The 23454-nt window shown below is 34.0% G+C and overlaps 2 protein-coding genes across 2 annotated transcripts; one reads left to right on the top strand and one right to left on the bottom strand.

Annotated features, from left to right (window-relative positions):
- The first annotated feature begins 4262 nt into the window (after positions 1 to 4262).
- On the top strand, positions 4263 to 7217 carry LOC146747369 (putative methyltransferase-like protein 24). Its single transcript, XM_085498403.1, has 4 exons — positions 4263 to 4345; positions 5017 to 5088; positions 6503 to 6665; positions 6903 to 7217. The coding sequence occupies exons 1-4, from the start codon at positions 4263 to 4265 to the stop codon at positions 7215 to 7217; spliced, it is 633 nt and encodes a 210-aa protein (XP_085354529.1).
- Positions 7218 to 11643: 4426 nt separating this feature from the next.
- LOC146747370 (serine/threonine-protein kinase Chk1-like) lies at positions 11644 to 19516 on the bottom strand. Its single transcript, XM_085498625.1, has 6 exons — positions 19446 to 19516; positions 18052 to 18151; positions 16845 to 16968; positions 14626 to 14760; positions 12732 to 12920; positions 11644 to 11792 (listed from the first exon to the last, which is right to left on the bottom strand). The coding sequence occupies exons 1-6, from the start codon at positions 19514 to 19516 to the stop codon at positions 11665 to 11667; spliced, it is 747 nt and encodes a 248-aa protein (XP_085354751.1). The 3' UTR covers positions 11644 to 11664.
- Between the last annotated feature and the right edge of the window lie 3938 nt (positions 19517 to 23454).

Raw genomic sequence — 23454 nt, forward strand, 5'->3', positions numbered from 1 at the left:
CCTAGATTGATGGCCTCATGGATTTAACTTCAATTCAATACAATTCTAAACTAACATAAACACAATTGTCAAGAGCTGTTTATTATATATTTCTGCTGTTAACATAAACATAAAAATACCATTCATTATGCAGTGAGATGTTCATCATTTCACTTCAAATCTTTTCAATAAAATGTATTTCAATAGCTGTACTATTCAAAATGTATTTGCATATCACTGTAGTAACAATCATTGCTCAATAACTGTGATATTTGGGTATGGGAAATTAATTACCTCCAGCTGTTCAATCGATGTACATTGTTTCCTTGCGGGGAGTAATCATTGAGTATCCATTCATTCATTTCTATGTATGTATTTATTGTATATATTACGAAATCTCCATAATGCCATTCACCATTAAGCATCTTGCAGCTTTCCTCATATACACATGGATATTAATTTATTATTTTCATATTAAAGGTAAGGCTATACTTTAATTTGTGCCACGTTCATCAAAAATATATGTTCTACTATGGAACATCATAATGTTGGCCATATAAATTATTTGCCATGACGATTGCCTTCTCAATAGAAACAACAAGTGAAGTGAGGCATAACAGATCAATACGAGTTTGTTGGTAAATTTATATCACTGTGCATATTCATTTGTTGTTATTCACATAAGTTCAACAGTTATGTGCTTGAAGTTTTACATGTCATTTTACAATTGACTGATATAACACAAATCACAGAGACAAGAAGTCATAAATTATATGTTAATTTTATTCTCATTCTCTTCTGTCGTACATTTTATTTTGGTTGTATTAGTACCGATGCCATTATCCAAACTGGTATACAGTCGACTAAGTTCAGTCGATAATATACAAGTTCCACAAGTTTTGTTTAATTCAAAAACCATTTCAAATGCTCACATTAAATGTGTTTCAAATAAAAAAGTTGATCCAGTTATCTGATGGAAACAGACAATTTCACCATAAATTGTAGTCAATATATTCCTTCTTGTTTGCATGACTTGATTGTTATTGCTTATGATGTGCGACCCGTTAGCCACATGACCATCTATGAAAGTATTGATATCATTATTTGTACATTTAACAAATATGTTTACATATTAAACACAAAAACCTGCTCACTGTGGCCACATGCGTATGAGAGATACACATCTTCGACAATGGTTTAAATCCATATAAATCGTGCCAAGATCCTTCGCATGATTAATTGGTATGATTGTAAAATAGGTCATGTCATGGAATTGCATCCACAAATGTGTATGATATCACACTATGTTAAGTGTAGCCACGTTTGTGTTACCTGGACCTACAGCGGAGGTGCATGGAGCGAGTGAGGATTGTATAAAAAAGCTCAAATTTGACTTGTGACTATGTCCAAACGTGATGCAGGGTATATAAATCACTGTTGTGTAGTCAAGTGTGCAAACAAAGCTTAGAAAAAAATGTCTCTAGGAACAAATCCAATAGCCATGTTTTCTTTGGTTTGCATATGACTTTCTCACATACACCTATAATGTAATTGTTTTTTTTATGTTTTGAGGCTCTAATGGCCTGTATATGGTTATTGCTTTGTCTATTCTTGAAAATGATTTTACCATTTGGACTTAAAAATTCAAATCCACATTATAACTTTTCTACTCTACAAAGGGATGAAACTGATATTCGATTAGTCACGTTGTTTGGCCGTCTTCTTGGATTTTGTAAACTTGGTGCTCAATCACACTGCTTTCTGGGTGGCTTCTAGTTTGTTTGTATAGCATCTATGGAATGTATGTAGTAATATTCTTTCAACAACATGTGACTTTATGCGCCGTTATTAAAGATTGAGTAAGATAACAATTTTTGATTGTAACAATTCTGATTGAATGAACTACACAAATCCATAGTTTCTCCTCACAAAACCCCGCCGTACCAGAGATGAAGATGTTTGAATGTTTCAATATTTCAATATGCATCATTGGGAAGTGGAACAAACTAAATATGCACTTTATACTGAATGGACATTACATGAGGCCAAAAAAACAACAACTTATGTTGCCCTCAAGTCTAAAAATTGAAAAATTGGGTCGGTCGGTCAGGTTTTTTTTTTAAACACGTGAAGACTAAGGGTATCGTAAATAGCCGAGGTATATGGGAAAAAACGCGATCCGATATTTTATATTTTTCGGTCGATCGCTGAGGGCAACAACACATTTTGTTTGGCCTAATACATAAAAAAAGTAAAACAGAATAAATGGTACTTGAAAATGAATGTGGTGATCGGAACGGGGTCATACAATGTAATTGATATCCATATCTGCAATATCTTTAACCCTGTTAGAAACAAGAAGAATTGTTTCTGTAACACCTATAATATGCAAATCAGTAATATCAATGTGATGTTGTGGACAAATGACTTGTTACATTACAAGATCTTATGACGATGCTGCAATATTACAACAAGATTTAGACAGATTATACAAATGGTCAGAGGAATGGCAGATGCTATTTAACTCTGATAAGTGCAAAAAAATTCGCTTTAGCCAAATCAACCAAAATTTTCAGTATCACCTTGGCAATGGTTCACGTTGCTGTGTTCCAGATGAAAAGAACTTGGGAATGATTGTTTCAAAAGATATTAAAGTGTCTAAACATGTTGTTGCAAGTGTCAAGCGGACAAACTGTGTCATGGGGACCATTAAACGAATTATCAGAAGCTGTAATGCTAAAGATATTTTACCACTACATCATTAGTACGTCCACATTTAGAATACTGCATTCAAGCATGATCTCCATACTTGCGGAAAGACATTGATCGCATGGAAAATATACAAAGACGTGCAACAAAATTAATGTATGCAGAACTGTAGTTATGAACAAAGATTATGTGTTAAATCTGACAACTTTAGAAGAACGTCGTTCTCGTGGGGATTTAATTGAAACATTCAATTTCGAAAAAAGGGATCACAGACCTTTCTTTACCCATCGGACAGTTCCATAAAGGTTGCATAGTCATTCATTCGGTCATGGTAAAGGACACACTATATTGAAAATAGGGAAGAACTTTTTTGTTCGAAGAGTGACATCCTCATGGAATGAATTACCGCAGGTTGTTACTGCAAAAACTTAAATGAATTCAAAACCAAGTTGGACACATATAGGAGGATAGCCTTTCAGGGATCATCATATGTCATTGGCCGCCTGATCGTGCAACTGCAGATTACAATGCTAATAAATCTACAGTCATCCAGTATAACCCAGTATAATATGCAATATTGTCTCGAGCACTGATTCAGATATGAACATGTAACCAATATTATAGTGTTACTGGACAAAATATGTGGCTAATTATCAGGTGAACTCGTATAGTCATGTGACCTCATTAGTGTACATAACTGTTACATATAAGAACATGCAACTGGTGCATTCTTATAATCTCATTAATATGTATACATGTAATATATATACAGCTTTAATGCATATAACAATACAGTGTGTGCTACATTGTTTCCTTTTTCTTTCCAGCTGAGGTAAATGATTCTCCGGGTAAAAATACGGGAGTTAATAAATACAAAGTAAGGTTAATTTCGTTATAATGAATTCGTCCTGACAATTTGTAGGTTGGGTGCATGATTCACTACCTGTGAATAATTGTAATAATTTTGAGGAATTTTTGTTTGGATATGTATTTCCAATGGCAATGCAAATATTGAATATATATTGCTACATGAATGAGATAGGTAGCTCTTAGCTAATTTGCCTGTTTTAAATAACAACATATTTCAAACTTTAATGATATGTATCTAAGCATTTATTTGAATCAGATAATGGAAGAATTAATTAAACAACTATACAACTGAAATTCTATTCTCGTTACAACCATAAAATCAACATGACCTTTTATGTTATAAAATTTTTTGAGAAATATATACACGTTATACATAAAAAATATATCAAAACACCACGGCAAATTGTTAACCAGCTTTTTATATAACAAAAACACTACTTTAAGTTAGTTTCATAATTCAATGTTCGTTTTAAATTCCATGTGCGGCTAGTAACTTAATATCAAACTGTAATACAACATTATCTATGTAGTTAACACTGTTGTTGTATTTATATAAAATTTGTCTTTAGAAAATCACACATAGAACCAATTATTCTCGAAATAAAACAAATGAACTTGATGAAGTTATTGACTATCACAATGCTTGGGGAAAGTTAATGAGTTACATTACAACAGTACAATATAACTGCCAAAATATGAGCCGCATGGGTAATTCAGGAGATGGTGGATGGAATGTATGTATGGATGTGGACATTCAACCTAATAACTGCTTAGCATATTCATTTGGGTAAGTATTACATTTTGTATAACATTTGGTTCCAGGAATTTTAATCAGTAAAACTCATCATCATCTGGTTTGTGACCTTATAGCTAGCATGTAAATGGCACATGGGGTTTAGAATACGGCGTCTAGGTGGAAGAATGTAACACTTGTCGCGATTAGTAGAGACACTTTTCCTAACACAATAAAGGGCTCAGTTTAATATCACGGAATATAATAAAAAAATAATTGGTGGTTAAATTTTGTCAAATAACTATCACAATGCTGAATTTTGTAAACCTGTGTAGTTTAATATGCAATCACAATTAACAGCACTGTCACCTGAATTGCCTATTTAGTTATGGAAGTACGTTTTTTTGTGATCAAAATTTACATGTACCTGTATTCTGTTGTGGTTGAGCGTTTTTTTGTTTTTTGTTTTTTTCATTCCATGGAAGCATTATCCGGCGCACTTAATTGGTAGAAATCGCCTGTTTGACTAAATTTAAATAAATAATGTAATGAAGTAAAATGTAATTAAAGTATATTTAATAGCTCTATTCCCTATGTTAATGCGTATAGTCATATGAGAGTTCACTACTGATTTTTTCAATGGTCTTTCTGTGTCTACTTTGTAAGAGCTATCACGAAAAACGAATAATTGACTCATTTGACATTCCAAGCTTGGCATTTTACAGCGTCGGACATGATTGGAGCTTTGATGACGACATGGCAAACTATGGATGTAATGTGTATACATTTGATCCAAGGTATGTATCATTCATTCTATTAGAATGATTGAAAAGGTGTTTGGGTATCTTTGGAATATCTCAGGCTTGGCGTAACTTATTTAAATATGCATGTTAGATATTGAGGGCACACTTTGCTCAAGCATTTCTGGATGTCATGTACGTGTTTTGGATCACTGTTGCTTAGTATGTATTGCGTTTCAATAAGCGATTATTTTTTAGTCACATCACGTGTATGTGTATGACACGAAACTGTATATGTATATATAACCAATACGAGTATATGTATGCTACTAGAATTAGAAGCTTAATGATAGCATTTGTGATTCGATAAACTTGATGCAGAAAAATGGACATCAACTACAAACAAAGAAACATACGTTTTGATAATTAGCGGGCTGCGTCATATTGATCAACTCATTGTCAGCAGCCATGGTAATTTGTTTTAAAGCTGTACGTAATCACGGAGTATTTTTTACAATCATCTAGCTATGGAGACTCATGTCATTCATGTATGTAACTTGGCACTCATTCAATTAATTTTTCCAGAATATCTAAAATTAGAAATTTTTTATCTGTTGTTACCACACCAATTCACTTTCATGAACTAATTACTTCTAGACTTTTTATCTGAAATAGTTTATTGGATGTTCAAAAATATAGTGGTGTGACTAATTTCTAGAAGATGTTATCACATAATGAACTCCTTTAGCATGACAAATCTCTAATTGTTGAAATGTTGTTGTTCAAGGCACTTTTCGGCCAATAACTAAATTAAAGTTGTTATTATGTTTATCTTATTGTTTCCTTATGTTCTCATATGAGTGTGGTATGCAGTTACAATTCCAATGAAAACAGTCTATATACAACAAATTTTAAAGCAGCAATGACAACAAATTTGTTTATGAATGTATTTAATAAATGATTATATATATATATGCACTTTATTGGTAACAACAACTACAATCAAATTACTCCTACTACTTATATATTCTATTTCCATGTCAGTGTTGCTTTGCTTGTAAGATGTATTTTCGTCGGCCAAATAGGTCAGGCAACGCATCATGAGAACAAATATCAGTTTGTGTTTACGGGTGTTCATTCGTCAGTCGTCTTTATTGCCGCATATGATGAATGTCTTTTGAGTGTCAGTGAAATTTCATTCATTTTTGTTTTTAATAATAAATACTACCTTATGATACACAATTGCCAGAAAACCGATTGTATTAATATGAAAATGCATTTTTTCAATGTCATAATGTGTTATGCTCTATTCTGTCATTGACGACAATTGTAAAGGATTTTGAGTTAAACATTGTGAATATAACATAACATGACTATTAAGCACACCTAGAAGAGATTTTCTTTTAATTATTTGTTTTTTATTATATGTTTCATACAATTTTTAAGTTTTATGAATTTATATGTACCCCAGCATAGGTGAGGTTGATCACAAACATGCTCAGAAAGTTTGGTTCCACAATATAGGATTATGGCATGAAAACAATAATACCGTGACACACTCAACAAGCAAAGGATTTCAGAAGTGGAAATGTCGAACACTTAAATCCATTAAACATATGTTGGGCCATGAACAGGTAAGTACAAACTACAAAATCACCAGTATTGATACATATGCATTGCTGCAAATTGTAAAGATATTACATTTTTTAATTATGCATATGCATTGCTGCAAATTGTAAAGATATTACATTTTTTAATTATGTTTGAGTGATTTTGCAAGATATGCTAGAAATCTGGCCTATGCTTATTGATATGCGTTAAAATATACATACGATAATTATAGTTTAATTTATTTCCATTATTTTTTGCAGAGAATAATCGATGTCATAAAGATTGACATTGAAGCCGATGAAATGAAAGTTTTTCCAGATTTCATAGAAACAGGCATTCTTAAATACTTCAAACAGATATCATTTGAACTACACATCTGGGCTATTCCTAGAAAAAACAGGCCAGATTTGGCATTAGCTAAGTATAAGATGTTACAGGAACTACTCTACAATCAGGGGTTTAAATTGTTCTTTTCTAAGGACAACACATTTTCACCCAAAGTAAGATTTGGAGATGTAGCAGGTTACCATGCCACAAATATAGAAGTAGGCTTTATCAATACTAATTTTGTATGAGCTAGTCATTTTGTGGTTAATGTGTTCCATATTAACTTGTAGTATTGTGACACATTAAATACGGTGATAGTTAAAACGACAGAGTTGCGTGTGTAAAGTGCAATTAATTACATCATCAATACATATTTGAAGTAAAACATTCTCACTCATAGTTGCAATTTCAAGTTCATTTTATTTTCAAAAATACAATACAGTACATCACAGCAAGTGTGGTCGTGTAAAACTGATGATATGATTAGTATATTATAGAAAAACCTGGTAATTAAGCCAATTTAAATTAAATTCAGCAGTCTTGAATATACGGTCCCAGAGCGTATATTATTGGATTATAAAATTAAATTCAAGATTGTTGATGGAAAGTACACCATCAATATGTGTCTTAAATTAAATGGCTTTTGAGATCGTGTGTTTTAATGCAAATTGTGGTCATTATTTGTCATTTTTCAATTTTCTGAAGCAACGGTTCAAATGAATGTCAATTCTCCTATATCTTCTTTCCGTCATTCCTCTTTCTCTATAGTATTTTCTGGTATACCTCTTACTCCGTGCTACTATGCAGTTAATTACATCTGCAATTGAGTGTTTTAAATTACTGTGTAACACACTTCCAGGAGTTTTAGTATACCTGTGCATAGTGGAAGTAAAACGAAATCAAACTAATGCACACATTTTATAGCAAAGCAGTTTTAATGAATTCAGTATTATGAAATAATATAAATTAAATAGGTATAGTATGTGGAAGATTGGCTAGCCCATTTAAAAATATTTTTAACGAAGTTTCCCTTTTGATTGATGTTTTTTTTAAACTGAATATGTAGTTCAAATGTCATCATTTGTTTATCCTTCTTTTATCTGAAACTTTATCAAGGTTGTTTGTATTTTGTATTTTTTGTTTTTGCAGGGAAATATCTCTCGTTTTAATTTCAAGCACGGCAGTTCAACAAATATCGCAACTTGTTTTGTTTTGCCAATTCAAGCAAACCTATTTTCGGGTCTGGCACGGTATACATTTATAATGTGTATGAGCATATTAATGGCCTAATGTATGTCATGTGTGAGGGTCGTAATCTTTCGGTTTTGCAAGAATTGTCGAAAAGAAATGAGTAAACCTGGGGCTGCAAATGCCCTAAACAATAATGTTAATGTTGATAAAAAAAATGAAATAAATTAAACTACTGCAGATAATGTAGGCACTGCACTTGCAATAAACATATAACTGTGGAAAATGATAATGATAAACACAACAGTGATCGATGATTATGATAAAAAACAATAGTGAGTATGGTAATGATAAACACCACAGTGGGTGAAAATGATAATGATAAAAACACTGATTATCCTGATAAAGATAAACACAAGAGTGGTGAAAAAGATAAATGCAACAATGACAATAAAAACGATGATAGAAGAGAACAAAATAGGGTGCCAGACGCTTCAAATGAAAATACAGCAACAAATGCTACTGATATAACTAACACTACAACAAATGCAAATAATGTGAACACTGATATTTATAATGATTCATGTGACTCTGTGCCGGGTGAAGAGAAAATACGAATCACCTCCGTCTCCATTCAAACGCCCATTCCCTTTTCCCCACCCCAGAATTCCTGGCCATGTTTCAACTCACTACTTAAATCACGGTCTCCTTCAGTCGGTGATGATCCGGCTATATCGGACACAGAATCTTTCACGTATGAAATGAGGTTATGCATACATTTCAATTGAATGACACATGGCTAGGACATTTGACTGAGTGCCCATTCGGTGGGGCTTCTAACCTCATTAATATGTATAACTGTTAAATCTAAAGAACTGTTGCAATTAGAAAAATGAAACGTGCGTTTTTTATGATTATATTAAACAGGAGATCTGACTAACATAAGAAATAACCATATATAGTCATGTGAACTCATTGATATGATTAACTGTCATATCACAAGATCTCACGGCATTAAAACACGTGTTGCCGGTCCGGTTACATAACGGTTTCTTGGCGGTTATGCAGAATAACCGTGCATAACCATCGCGTATCCGTCGGATTATGGGATGGTGTATCCGTCGCGTACCCGTCAGCCGGAAATGCTTCGTTTGTCGTCCATTCAGTTCAACGTAAATCAACGGAATTTTTTGAAAAAAACCGCAGATTTCCGTTCCATTACCATACACTTCTAAATAACCGCTGATTAAGTTGGACGGAAGAAATGTCAATGCAGAAATACACCCTAATTTACCTCTAAACTGAAACAGCCTATACAGTTGGGTAACCGATCTTTGCGCTAACGGTATTATTGTGTTTTTCCACGTCCTGTACGTGAATTATGTCTATTGTAAGTTATATTTATTTTGACATTCTCCGAAAAATAAGTGTGATTGAACGTGATTAAAACCACCCCGTTCCGTTTCTGAAAGCAATTGAAGAATAGAGGAAAATATAATTTGTCCGGAGTCGTATATACCGCCGTCGTACAGTTAGTTTTTTTAAATCTCCTGTTGAGTACCATTACTCAAACTTCTAAAGTCCGCCATCAACTACTATAAAATACTGTCAAAGCTTGAAGATTGTATGTACCCCAGACGTAACCAGACATGACATTGTACGTGTAAAATCAAGTTGGGATATAATACAACGAAATTCGTCATATTTTACTTTTTCGAAACAGTTTGCGCCCTAATATCTATTTGACGGAGTAAAGAAATGCTGTGATAGCTCAACGGGAAACACCAAAAATGGCGTACTAAACGGAATAAAGAGAGCGCAACGCTCACATATCACTAAATTGCTAAGTATATTCTAAATTTACCAAAAAAGTTATATTTTTATGTTTTTTAGTTGTAATGTCAAAGGATATTGACTCTCGGTGATGTATACTAAGGTACATTTATGTAAATATGTTGCTAGATTCACATTACACACATTTGGGACATGCATATAAATATTCTCACATATTAAGCACAACCAATTTTTTAGAAAAGCCAAAACTATGAGCTAAGAATTTATTAAACATACTATGATACTTGAGGTATATCTACCTTGAGTAGATATTTTAGTTCGGGAGATAATGGAACAGTATAAGTTGTTGTTATACAGTACCCTATTGTATCGTTAAGCAATACTGAATTGCCAAATTCTGCTTCTATTTTTCATGTTGATTTTTCACATAATGGTAAAATATTCTGTATTATAGTTGAGCTATTTCAGAGTCTGTAAAACTATACTGTTTTCATGGTGCTGATAAAAAAGTTTGAATCCAAGAAGGTGAAATTACTATTTAATTTCTGATTACACTCAGATATAGGTTGCTGCTTGCGAGGTGTATATTTTAATGAGTGTGCAATAAACATGTATGAAATCTGAGGTGCAAACTAATTAGTAAATCAATATTTTAAAATATTATGAAAAATGATATTTTTTTCAGTAAATCTTACGACTTTTGAAGTTTTGTATTTAAGGTGTTGTCTGTATTAATTTCCTTACTGAACAAAACCAGGGTTTGCACTAAAGTCTTAGCAAGTCTTAACTGGTCCCTCTGTAACCTAATTGTCAGAAATAGATGTAATCATTTATGTAACGTTATACATTAATATGAAACTCCGAATGAAACCAGGTTGACATGACTAAATTTCGGGTATTGTTGTCACCGTGACCGCGATCGTTTTTATCACATATGAGCTGGACCCCGAGCCAAATTTCGGGTATCTTCGAAGATCACGTGAGTAGTGAAGGAGAGAGAGAGAGCACACCAGGTGTAAAAGTATCAGGCAAAGGCGAGGCAGTTTGTGGGAAGTCCTCGAGTTTCATTGTTCGGGAACAACACTTTTACATGGGTCAGTCCTTCATAAACACAGCTTGGATTACAGGGAGTGCCAGACGACTAATACAAGTGTGTTATTTCATGGGCAATTCCATAATTTATGTCCTATCGGGAAAGGGCCACGTCATCGTTTTCCGGCATGGTTGACTTGAGAAATATCGCTGTGTACTTCCAGGGAAATAGCCGTAAAGCCCGAGTAGGTTGGTTAGGTAGTGAGTTGAAGACAAATAAATAACCGCAGTAATTAAATGATACGTGGTCATTCTTGAGATGTTTGTGGAATCATCAATAGAAGGGAACTAAAAGAAACAACTTTTTTCACATTTTATTCTTAGACGAGTAAAACGATAGAATAGTTGAATTACAAAAACAAATGCGTCACGTATTATGCATACTAGTAGCATGACTCACGTGAGTTGCACCCTCCGCGGTGCTCCAAGCCCAACAAAGTTATTGAGGTTTGATGCCGTTCGGCCGGCGAAGACGATACTCACGCCTATATGTCAGGATAATATTAAGTACAACGTCAGGCAAAATATTATCAATCCTTCAGAAAATAACACACCTGATGTTTGCATGTTGAACTTCCACGTACACTCGCCAAGATACGACTGTGTTTAGGAAAGCTATTTTTAGATTTCATGGCATGTCATACCTAGAACTATTGTATCTATTTTGCTCCAAGGAGTTAAATTTATTTTCTTGTCCATCCAATCACAGTATTCCTGACAGTCGTACGTCGGCTGGTCCCATGGCAACTCTGGAATGGAGGGAATTGTATTTATGAATATGGAAAAAATATGGACACTAGTATCTGAGTCAGATATTGTTGGCAAACAGCAAAACATTGTTAAGCATTCATGTGGATTTGGCTGTGATCTAGCATCAAAGGGTTTACATCGAATTGCAAAAAAAACTAACATCTATAATGCAGCCTAATTAATTAATCAAAATTCGATGCACAACAAATTGAGGAATTTGTTGGTTATTACTTTATACATGTTATATGAGAACTTATGATTCATTGCCACCGTGTCGAAGTGAATGCCAAACACGGAAAATTGCCTATTTCCTAGGCAAGTTGTGTTAAGCATGACTCAAAGCGTGTTTCAAAACTGCATTATATGTCAGGACTTTCTGATGCATGTAACTCATAAACGTGATTTCAGTTCATGACATATTTTACTAAATAAAATAAATTTAACAAATAAATTTGTCATGTACCCAAACCAACAATGCTGTATAGTTTGTTGTGTGGTTGACTCCTTGTACACTAACTTTTTATAACAAGCACTTTGGGCAGGATACAACTAGTACATAAAACATTGGGTTTGTAATGAGCAGAAAAAAATGTATAATAATAAAGTTATCACAAGAATACCGCAAAGTATGCACAATTTTAAAACCACAGAAAGTAATTAATTTGTTTTTTTCTTTTATTGTACTAACATTTTTCTTTTATTTTATCTCTTTTGAATTTTATGGTTTTTATATTTCTTTGTATTTATGTTCCTTACAATACAAAACCCTCTGAAAGATTTTAGTAGTGTAATAAAGTTATTATTATTCAACCTCCAGCACGTGTTGGTCAATATGGTTGCCATCTCGCCTTTGCTGTATGCTTGTAATAACCTCATATTCTCATAGTATTTTAGGTTTTACACACATGTGTTTTCTAATGTGACAAGAATTAACTTACCACCAGCTAACATTGCCACTAATATAATACCACATGACCAGATATCGGATGGCTCAGCGTGATACTCTTTTCTTTTCAACACTTCCGGTGCTACGTATGGCGGTGTTCCACAACAACGTGACAACAACCTCTCTTTACCTTGGTGACGGAAAACAGTAGCTAAACCAAAGTCTGTAAACTTAAGATTTTCTGTGTGAAAAAATATGAAATATTAAACTTCTATAAAAAAAAATAAAAAAGACACAATAGAATCTGGTCTACTGGGGTATTAAACAAAATATTATTTCAATCCTGGCGATGGCTGAGAATATACTACTAGTAATATATGTCTGTCTGTTTTAGCATAGGCGAGAATATTATTGTAGTAATTACCATGAAAACTTCAAAATTTCGGCCACTTTTAAATAGTTTGTTTTGATACACGGTTGGGTTTTTAGAATACAAAATAACAATAAATTTGTGGCCAGTCGAGTTTTTTTAGAGTGAGAAATCAACAAATATAAAGGTTGGGTTATACTATAAAAGGGTTAATTATTCACTGGGTTTTAATTTTGCTTATTTCCCTGACTGAAAAATGCGCCAAATTAAAACCCTGTGAATATGTAAAATTTAGCATAGAACACATTATCTAAATGATAAAACCATGAATTTTAAACTCACTGAATATGCCTGAAATGCTAAATCAGCGAAATTTAAACCCAGTGAAAATTAGTCATTTTACAGATACAGTTGCAGAAATTGAATAGTTATAGAAAGTCATGTATCTAAGCAATTTTTTTGAGTAAAAATAAGTGAGCAATTTCTGGTGTGGTCAAAATTCTTTGGGATCAATAAATTACAAAAAAACGCCAAATACTTAGGTGTAAAATTGTTTAGAGTGGGTGAAATTTTAGAGTATTTACGGTAGTTTAGGATTCACTGATTGTGCAAATAAGATGTTGATTCATACTCAGTCAGCAGGAATACGCAGTTTCAGGTAGATATTTTAATATACCAGCTTCAGTGAGGCTGTTTTGAGGCGAAGCACATAAACAAGGCAAGGCGTGTCAACAACAAGCTGCTTTCTGATTGGTCTGACTGTTTCGGCGGTATTTGGGATGGGTAGCCAATCAAGCACAATCTTCTAAGTAGTTCTACTTTTGTCAACATCCAAATTGCATGTACCTTTGAAAGTATACGAAATGTTCACAGAGAGGAAAACAGAGAGAACACAGAGAGGAAAATTGGACAAAATATAATTTAGTACATCTCAGTATCCTTTTGTACATTTGTAAAGATATCTCTGGAAGAGAGCACACAACATATTCAACTTGTGGAATACTTAGACAAACAGACTCATAGATAGCAGATCATTACCCCCCCCTTTTTTTCATGACATGCACTCAGCAACGTTACAACCAAAGAACTTGAAACTGAAGAGCATGTGACACATTAAAGTATACATTGCTACATTTTATTCATATTGTTTCCCGCTTGTGTTTGTCTTGCATGTTTTTTTTTTGTATTTCTACTGAAATGATTGAGTTTTTTGTATATGGGTGTTTGCATGAGTATTTGAGTATAAACTTTGAGTATAGATAATGTATATTTTTAATAAATAGCAGTTGCTCGACCCATTAAATGAATGGGACAGTCACTCTTTCGTTGCTGTGGCAACTATATGTTAGTACAATCCATGTGAAGAGTTAATTATATGTAATCCATAAGCATACTCAGATTAGCAGCATGCTATATACTGTTATCATTGCCATGGTTACCACTGATTCCAGACTACAGAAAAGAGTGAGTAACCAGCGGAATGACAATCTGTTACCCAGGCTAATACTACAGCTAGTTGAGCTGAATTCAAATTAGTAGGTTGTTTTGAAGCACCTACACATACATTGATACATACCAAATTCATCCAAAAGAAGATTCTCTGGTTTGAGGTCACGATGGGTCACACCTTTACAATGTAAATAATCAACACCATCTATTAACTGGGAGAAAAACTTGTGAGCTTGTTTTTCTACCATCCCTAGATCAGGCTCTGAAAACAAGAATAAACAAATGTTTCAAATCTTTATCGGCTATGTGAAGATTTCAGTACAGCAATATATGTAAATAAATTTGTATTTTTAATCTTTTATTTTGGCTCTGGATTATGTGCCCTATAAGCCCATTTGAGCTCAACTCAGTAACCCCACTAAGTTTCTCAGTGACCTCAACATGCTGCACAGTGACTCCACCAAGTTGCTTACTAGTAGTGATCCAACCAAATTGCTCAGTGACCAAATCTAGTTGCTCAGCGTCCTCAACATGTTGCTTCCGTCGTGACCTCACCATGATGCTCAGTGACCCCCACAATGATGCTTTAATAGTGACCCTACGATGTTTCTTGGTGACCCATGTTGTTTAGTGACATCACCATGTTGCTTAATGACCCATCAAATTGCTTTATATAATAGCGACCTAACCATGTTGCTTAGTGACCCCAGCATATTGCTTAGATACCTCACAATGTTGCTTTGTGACCTCATTATGATTCTCAGTGACCCCACCATGTTGCTTAGTGACCTCACCATGCTGCTTAGTGACCTCACCATGTTGCTTAGTGACCCCAGCATAATACTTAGTGACCCCAACAAATGTCATCACTTTATTCTTTATGGTATATACTAACAACATTTTTGAACTTGACCTTTCTGAAGATAATAAAATTGTTTGTTACCATGAAACAGTTTATATGTAGGTCATGTTCATCCCTTTATATTTGATATTGGTTTTCTATACCTATGTTGTGAACCCAGTACTGTAAATTCCTTATTTAATATTGAAAAATACTTTATTTAATCTGGAATAAATTTTCACTGAAAATGTTTTTGGGTGTTTTGTACAAAATTCATTTTCACTGATTTTTGATGAGTTGAATGTAAAATATAGGAAAAAGGGTATAAGCAATGGATATTATTTTCACTGAATCATCCCTTCAGCAAAATGACAGAAAATAAATTCCAAATATTTTACAGTAAATACTAGATACAAATGACCACTGAGAGTGAGAGAGTCAATGCAAAGCTACATGAAAGAGTGTTCCTGATTGGCTAACCAACTCTAACACACAACAATAGGACCAATTAAAGAGCAGCTTATTTGCTGACAGGTTGTTATTTTTTAATCAACTGCAACATTTGTTTTTGCCCCTGTTCTACTCTCTCCCCCATTGTGTTCACTATTCCAGAAATCTTGGTTACATGGGTCAGGAAAACAATGGTTCTGATGACGAGAAAGAATAAAACACTTTTTGAGAGTGAAAACCAGTTGTGTGGCTCCCTCACTCTCAAACTGATCTTGCTGACCAATTGTCTTTAAGTTTCGTCTATTGCCCAAATAAATACAGGGAAACCTGTGTAAACCAAACAATATTACAGTGAATTTTAGGATACTAAGGGTCATCATGTCACATATCATGTTACTCCAATGGAGATAGTGAGTGAACACGGGATGTGGAATCCTACAACTAAACAAAATTTGTCATTCATAGCATAGTGGGTGTTGCATCAGACTCATGATTGGTAGACCTGAGTTCAAATCCTATTGTAAACGATCAACTCCTACCCTGGGTGAGTGTGCCACAGACTCTATGGAAAGGCTGAACTACTGGCGAGATTCATTCACTAATGGGTGCGACTTTGGGAGACCCAAGTTCAAATCCTATTCAAAAGTGAGTGTGCCACAGTCTTCTTGGAAAGGCTGAACTACTGGCGAGATTCATTCACTAATGGGTGCGACTTTGGGAGAACTTTGGTTAAGGTTTGCAGGTACATTGATAGAGAGATGGCTGCACAGCCCTGTCATGTAGTCCCAAACTTGACTTCTGTGGCAAAAGTGCAATATATGTCAGCACTTGCAAGTTGCACATAATAAGAAAAAGAAGGAATAGTCAAAAGTGACATTCAATGTTCGGAACTGTCGCCTGGCAAAAAAAAATAACATTAAAAAAAAAGTTTGTCAACATTCCTTGTGGGTGAACAAATTTGGTTTAAATAACATGTACCAGTATTTGATATGTGTAACAACAATCATGATTTGTGTAGCAGAGGAGAGCGCCCTCTATAGACATATTTTGCATACCTATTCTATCAAAAAGTTCACCACCGCTGGCATACTCTAAGAAGATATACTGTATATTGCCTTCTTTTCTTGAACCATAGAACTTAATGATAGATTTATCTTCTACCATGCGATGAATACAAACCTATAAACATAAAGTAATATTCGAGTCATACAGGATTCTATAATTATTTTCAGTGTATAATAATTTGTTGTAAGTCAGATTTGTTACATAAATATCAAAATAAATTGTGAAGAGCAATTTTGGAAAACTCTTTTCAAAAATATAAAACACTATACAGTATTTATATACTATGTATTCAAATCTTTGCAAGATACTATACTATTCAATGTTGACCAAATCCTGCAATAAATTCTGATTAAGGTAGAGATGCAGTTTACCTGACAGGTATTTTAATTACTTAATTAGGCAACCAAGATGACCTCCCTTGTCCACAAAACTATATATTTTCGGAAAGCTTATTGTATGAATTTTAAAATTTTGCAAGTTTTTTTTATGGACACTGTAGTTTGAAATATGGTTTGAAATTTTGGTCAAAAGTGATTTTAAAAAAAATAGCTTCTAAAACATGCCTCTGTTTCCTGTAAAAAAATGTTTATGAGTACATCTGTTTACTATGAAGAAAGTGCCGTCTTGAAAACTGTCTACCAGTTGTCAATTTTGCTGGGAAACAGCTCAAATTTCACTACTTCAAGTTTATGTATAAATTAACTACCAGGCTAGTTGTCTGTACGAGTGTTGTAACACTGTTCAACCAAAAACAATGCCCCGACGGTGTTTTGAAGATAAACACATTGTCAATCATTTGTGAACATTTCAAAAGAAAAGGTCAAATCGTCTAGGAGCTATTTTTTTTAAGTTCTGGGATGTGCACTAAAAAGAAGCTGAGATAATTGCTAATTTGCATATTTTATAGTTAAGTAAAAATATATGCTGATTTACATCGCCATTGGATTTAACAGAGTTCCACTAATGAGTTTAATTTAAAATTTTCACAGAATACAGATTTTCATACATGCGGCTTTTCCATTAAAAATACAAAAAAAAAGTGAAATTTGTCAAAATTTGCAAAATAAACTGCATCACTACCTTAAAAAAAGGGAGTTCAGCGTTTGTGCATTGCCGTTTTCTCCGATTCATTTTGGCTATCTGTGGGAACTTTCAGCAAGTGATGTGGAAAATAGAGCTAAAAACAACTGAACTCACCTCTTTTCTAATATTATCATAATTTTGTCCGACTTTGTCTAAATCTAGTATTTTAACAGCTACGGCCTCTTGTGTCATCTGGTTTACTGCCAGTTTAACTCTGTAAACAAGAATGCAATATAACATGCATGTTAAACACTTTATATTTGTTCTGATTTATTCATTTGTGCACTTCAAAAACAAGTTGGTCAGATTTTAGTATTTTCATCTTCATCGGACATTGTTCAATTATTGCTAGTTTGCTGATTGCTCAACAAACCCCATGTTTAATGGTGTTTACAGAAAAATCTTTCAAATTTGGCCTAAATTCTGGATAATAAATTCAAGTTCATTCAAGTCTAACTGAAATCTTCTGTATTTGTTCATGTTTGGTCATCGAAAAATAACATTATTTTGTTTGGGTACTTGACTAATTCAAAAAGAAATTGTATCAGGTTTTGATATTTTTATTTAGTCCTTATCAAAAAGAAAATTGTTGGTATTTGTGAAAGTGCCTGGATGAAAATAGTTTGATATGTATTGCATATCGTCACTAAATTCAGAACAAGCACTATTTACATCATTATGCAGACGTTAGAAGATGTCATTAAAATCACAAGGGATTAGTATAGTCACAGTTCCTCTAGATAGAGTGACTGTGCTATAGTGCCGGCTGATTGGCTGGAAACAAAATTGATTCTGCAAACTTTGTGTATAATCTTACTCTGGCCTCAGTATAAAGACTACATGATGAGCAAAAATGTAGCTCATCTTCAGTAATATTACATTTTGCACATTTTCTATCTTCAATTTTTATTTTTGGTTTTTGGTGTCTTCCGGATGCAATGATTATTTTATGTGCACTTAGTCTTAGTCTAGAAATAAGGTCAGTATCCTCTGTTTTGTACTATTGGCAATTTCAATCTTATTTTTTAATAATTTATATGTCCTTAGTTTTGAGTTTGGATCATTATTGCTCAAGTTCCATTTTGTTTCATAGTATTCGTTAGTTTTCTGTTTAAATTCATATTTGTTGATGATTTGTATGTTATGTATACTATAAATGTGTTGTTCTGTCCCATAGATGCCAATGTATTGACACAAATAAATTATCAGGCCCCTGAGTCTGACATGCAGCATACTCAATCATAATCTAACTATAAATGGAGTTGTTACATCACTCATGCTGTGCGTTGCTGAACCGTATATAGTGTTGTGTCAATAAATTGTTGTTGTAATATTAAACATTGGTGTGACAGATTTCTAGCACTCTGACAGATTATAATGTATTGTGTGATACTATTAAGGCCCGTAGGATTAATTTAAACAATAAAAACAGAATTGGAGCAATTAACGAGAATGACAGCTCAGTTTACAAAAATATAGATACCAAATTATGATTATTCAATACTTACTCGCCATATGCACCTTCCCCAAGAGTTTGCACAAAATCACATCCTTCAACGAAAGCCGTTACTTCTGTCATATTCCAATATCTTCATAGACAATGACAAGTAAAATATAAACTGCAACGTGTTGAATTCAGTAAACGGGTTTGTGCAGTGATACTTTCCGGAGTTCACCGATAATAAATCGGGAAATGTTTTGATTGAGGTGCTTCCGGTTTTAGTCGAGAGTTGACAGCACTCTCTTAGCTCGATGGTTTCTACTGATCTTGAGATGATGAATACCAAATAAACGACTCACACGTGTCCTGTGAAGTCACTATGTGGTCAGCGACGTAACGATCGTGCACAAATCATTCATCGAGAAGGTGAAAACGGGGATACAGTGCAATCAAATCTGGATGTCAACTGTGCGTATCTGCCCCATACAGTAAAGTGGGTTTGACCACAGAGCCAAAACGCAAGAAACTAATAAGTAACTATAAGTGACCCGAAGAGGGGTATATACCATACAGATTGCACCGGTTAGACATGGTTAGGATTAGAGTTATTAGTGAGGGGCCCTTAAGAACTCTTACCAAAATCTGGACCCAAAAAGATTGACGATGAGGTTCTTTTGCTCAAAAATTGGTGTTTTACGCCAACATTTTTTTTAAATGTCTAATTTAAATGTCAAATTTCCGGTGAAAAAGTTTGCTGGACCCTAAAAATGGGGTTAAAGCAGTGGCGCATACTTCAACTATGGGGTAGCCCCCAGGCTCCGATTGGTCACATGGAAAACATATATTTTTTTTATATTATTTGGTGGCCAATTTTGTTCTAAAATATTCATCAAAATCAAGAATTTATAACTGAATCTCGGTAAATGATTGGTATATCAGAGATTTTTTTAAACAAGGGGACAGGGGCACAGCGCCCTCATGTCATGGTCATGTGCCCCCTTACCCTGGGGAGCAGATCATCTGGCAACCATACAATTCTGATTGACCAGGGCATGCCATTTTGTTTTTCAGATCAGATTCAAAATGGCTGACTGGCAGCCATGTTGTTTTCACGAATGCTGTTCAAAAGCTGTATCTCAAGTTTACCCTGACTGATCTTTTTCAAACTTAATATACATCATGTCACACATATCATTTGGTGATCCAATTCAAGATACCTGAATTGCAATCCTTTAATATTTCAATGGCCAACTAGTGGTAATTTTGTTTTATATAATACAGTATGTCTGATATGCTCTGACCATTTGTGTTCAAACTGTTTCTAAAGGAGCATTATGTTGTTTGCTCAACTTCATGTTTAAAGCGGGGGATTCGTCACCTGCGCATGTGTCAGATGACCATAGCGTGTCATTGTTTACAAACAAGCGTCTACCTATGAGCCTTTGCATTTTTAGCGTGTGTTGTTATCATCGCTAAGGACACAATTCCCGCATGTGCGCAGGTGACTACCCTCCTGCTTTAAGATAAAATGTGTGTATTTTTAGTGAATGCAGTTCAAGAGCCTTGAATGATCATTTTGATCCAACTTTATATATTGTTCAATGGGCTATTTTCAATTTAATTAATGTGTTATTATAAATATCTTTTTTTTATATTTCACACAGATGCGCATATATTCGTTTGATGGCTGAATGGCAGTCAGTTTAATGTTGAAAGTTCATCAAAATCTTCTGCCATTCCAGAACCAGATCTTGGGTGTTTGAAAGGATTGATTTGGTTAAAGTTTGGTATACACATTGAAAATTATGTGACCTTGATTCAGATCATTATGTTGTTTGCTCAACTTCATGTTTAAAGAATAACATCGACACGGTGTTGTTAGAGATAGCAAATAACTTCATTGATCTAATTTGCATATTTTCAGGAGGGCGTGGTTATTACTGCCAAAAGCGCATCTACTCATTTCAAGGTGTGATCCTACCACATATAAACTAAATTAGATCAATGAAGTTATTTGCTATCTCTTACACCACCGTGTCGATTTTATTCGTATTTGGTATGATTACACCTTGGCACGAGTAGATGTGCTTCTGACAGTAATGACCACACCCTCCCAAAATATGCAAATTAGAGCAATGCAGTTATTTGCTGATATCTCCACCACCATGGTGTCGATTTTATTCATATTTGGTATTATTACACCTTGGCTTGAGTAGATGTGCTTTTGGCATTAATGACCACACCCTCCCAAAAATATGCAAATTAAAACAATGCAGTTACTTAATAGATTCTGAACATGGTTCAGTGGAAGTTTTTAGTTGTCAGTACAAAACTATGAGAAATCACTTTATGATGAATTGTACCCACATATAATACATATTCATTCACCTGTTTGCAGATGTTCCTTGTACTACTTTATAATCAAATAACGGGGACTGTGACATTCATGTTTTGTTTCACTGAATCATTCCTTCAGCGAAAATTAATTTCAAGCGAAAATAAAGTATTTTACATTGTTTAAAAATGGGAATGCTTTGGGAAAATGTGCTAGCATCATTCACTCTGATCATTTTATTTGTCTCTTTCAGGGCTTTAGACAACCAGTTATATGTGGCTGCCATATCACCAGCCAGAGATGAGACTGCTTCGTACATTGCATGGGAACATACTAGTGCTGTGAATCCATAGTAAGTGAAAAGATTCATCATGATTGAAAGAATCATGTCTCACAAATCTCTCACTAATGACCATAAGATAGAAACTTGTTTTTCTCATATTATTGATTATCTGCCTTTATCAGCTTTATATTTTTCACTTTTCTTTAAAAACAGTCAGCTGTATGGGGATGGGGGGTCTGTGTATTTTATTCTCTAATTTTAATGAATATTTTTGTAATTTTTGTAATAAATGCTATATCAATGTCTTATTGAAAATGCACGGTGAACCCAATTGCTTCAATATTTAATATGCAGGCACCTTGGATGAATAACTTAAATGTTCTAATTTTAGCGAATATTCTTTTTCATTATGAATCTAAAATAGCGGAGCTAAATCAGCTGATAGCTTATTATTTCCCGATGGCATGTAGTGGCTAGCAGTGTTCATCTGTAGACAGAGTGATATAGACAATTCAACTTATAATTTTAAACCTTGGTGTGATGGGTCTACAGTTCTTGATGAAAAAAGGTGTATATTTTCCTACATAATAGAGTGGTGAATAAACCTATACTCTATGTTTAAATTCAAAACTCATCATATTGTAACTTGGTATGTTTGATGTCATACTCTTTTGGTGAGGACAAACTATATCCAGTTATACTATAGCTAGTTCACCACAGTTCTCTCCAAACCTCCATTGCTCGTGAAGCAGTGTTGTGGGATCTGCCATTTCTGAAGGCTTTTGTGTTTCATATACAATATTTGGAAAACAGATCCCTTGATCAGGTCACACTACATAACACTAAAATTAGCTCGCTACTTGATCTGGTACTCTGGTACTGGTACTAATTTCAATAACAGAAAAAGGCCTGCAAAATGTATTAAATAAACTGCAAGATTATTGCCAAAAATGTAAAAACAAAGTCGGCCATTTTGAATCTTATCTGAAAAACAAAATGATGTGCATCAAAGTTCTATAATGTCCAACATATATACCAAGTTTGAAAAAAATCCATCTTTAAACAGCCGAGAAATGCTTGATTTTGATGATTTTTTAGCACAAAAATGGCCACCATTTGGCCATTTTTACTAGGATCGTCAAACCTATATATCTTTATATCTATGACATGATGTATTATGAATATTTAAAATTTGAACATAATCAGTCACAGCAAGTCAGAGATATGGCACTAGAACCACATTCATTAAAACAAAATGACCGCCAGTCGACCATTTTGAATCTTATCTGAAAAAAAATGACGTGCATCAAGGACCTATAATGTCCAACGTATATACCAAGTTTGAACAAAATCCATCTTTAAACAGCCGAGAAATGCTTGATTTTGATGATTTTTAGAACAAAAATGGCAGCCTTTCGGCCATCTTGAATCAGATCGTGAAGCAAATTGATGTGCATG

Source organism: Saccoglossus kowalevskii, chromosome 4 (assembly GCF_978046115.1).
Source record: "Saccoglossus kowalevskii chromosome 4, keSacKowa6.1, whole genome shotgun sequence".
In the NCBI taxonomy this organism is placed as follows: domain Eukaryota; kingdom Metazoa; phylum Hemichordata; class Enteropneusta; family Harrimaniidae; genus Saccoglossus; species Saccoglossus kowalevskii.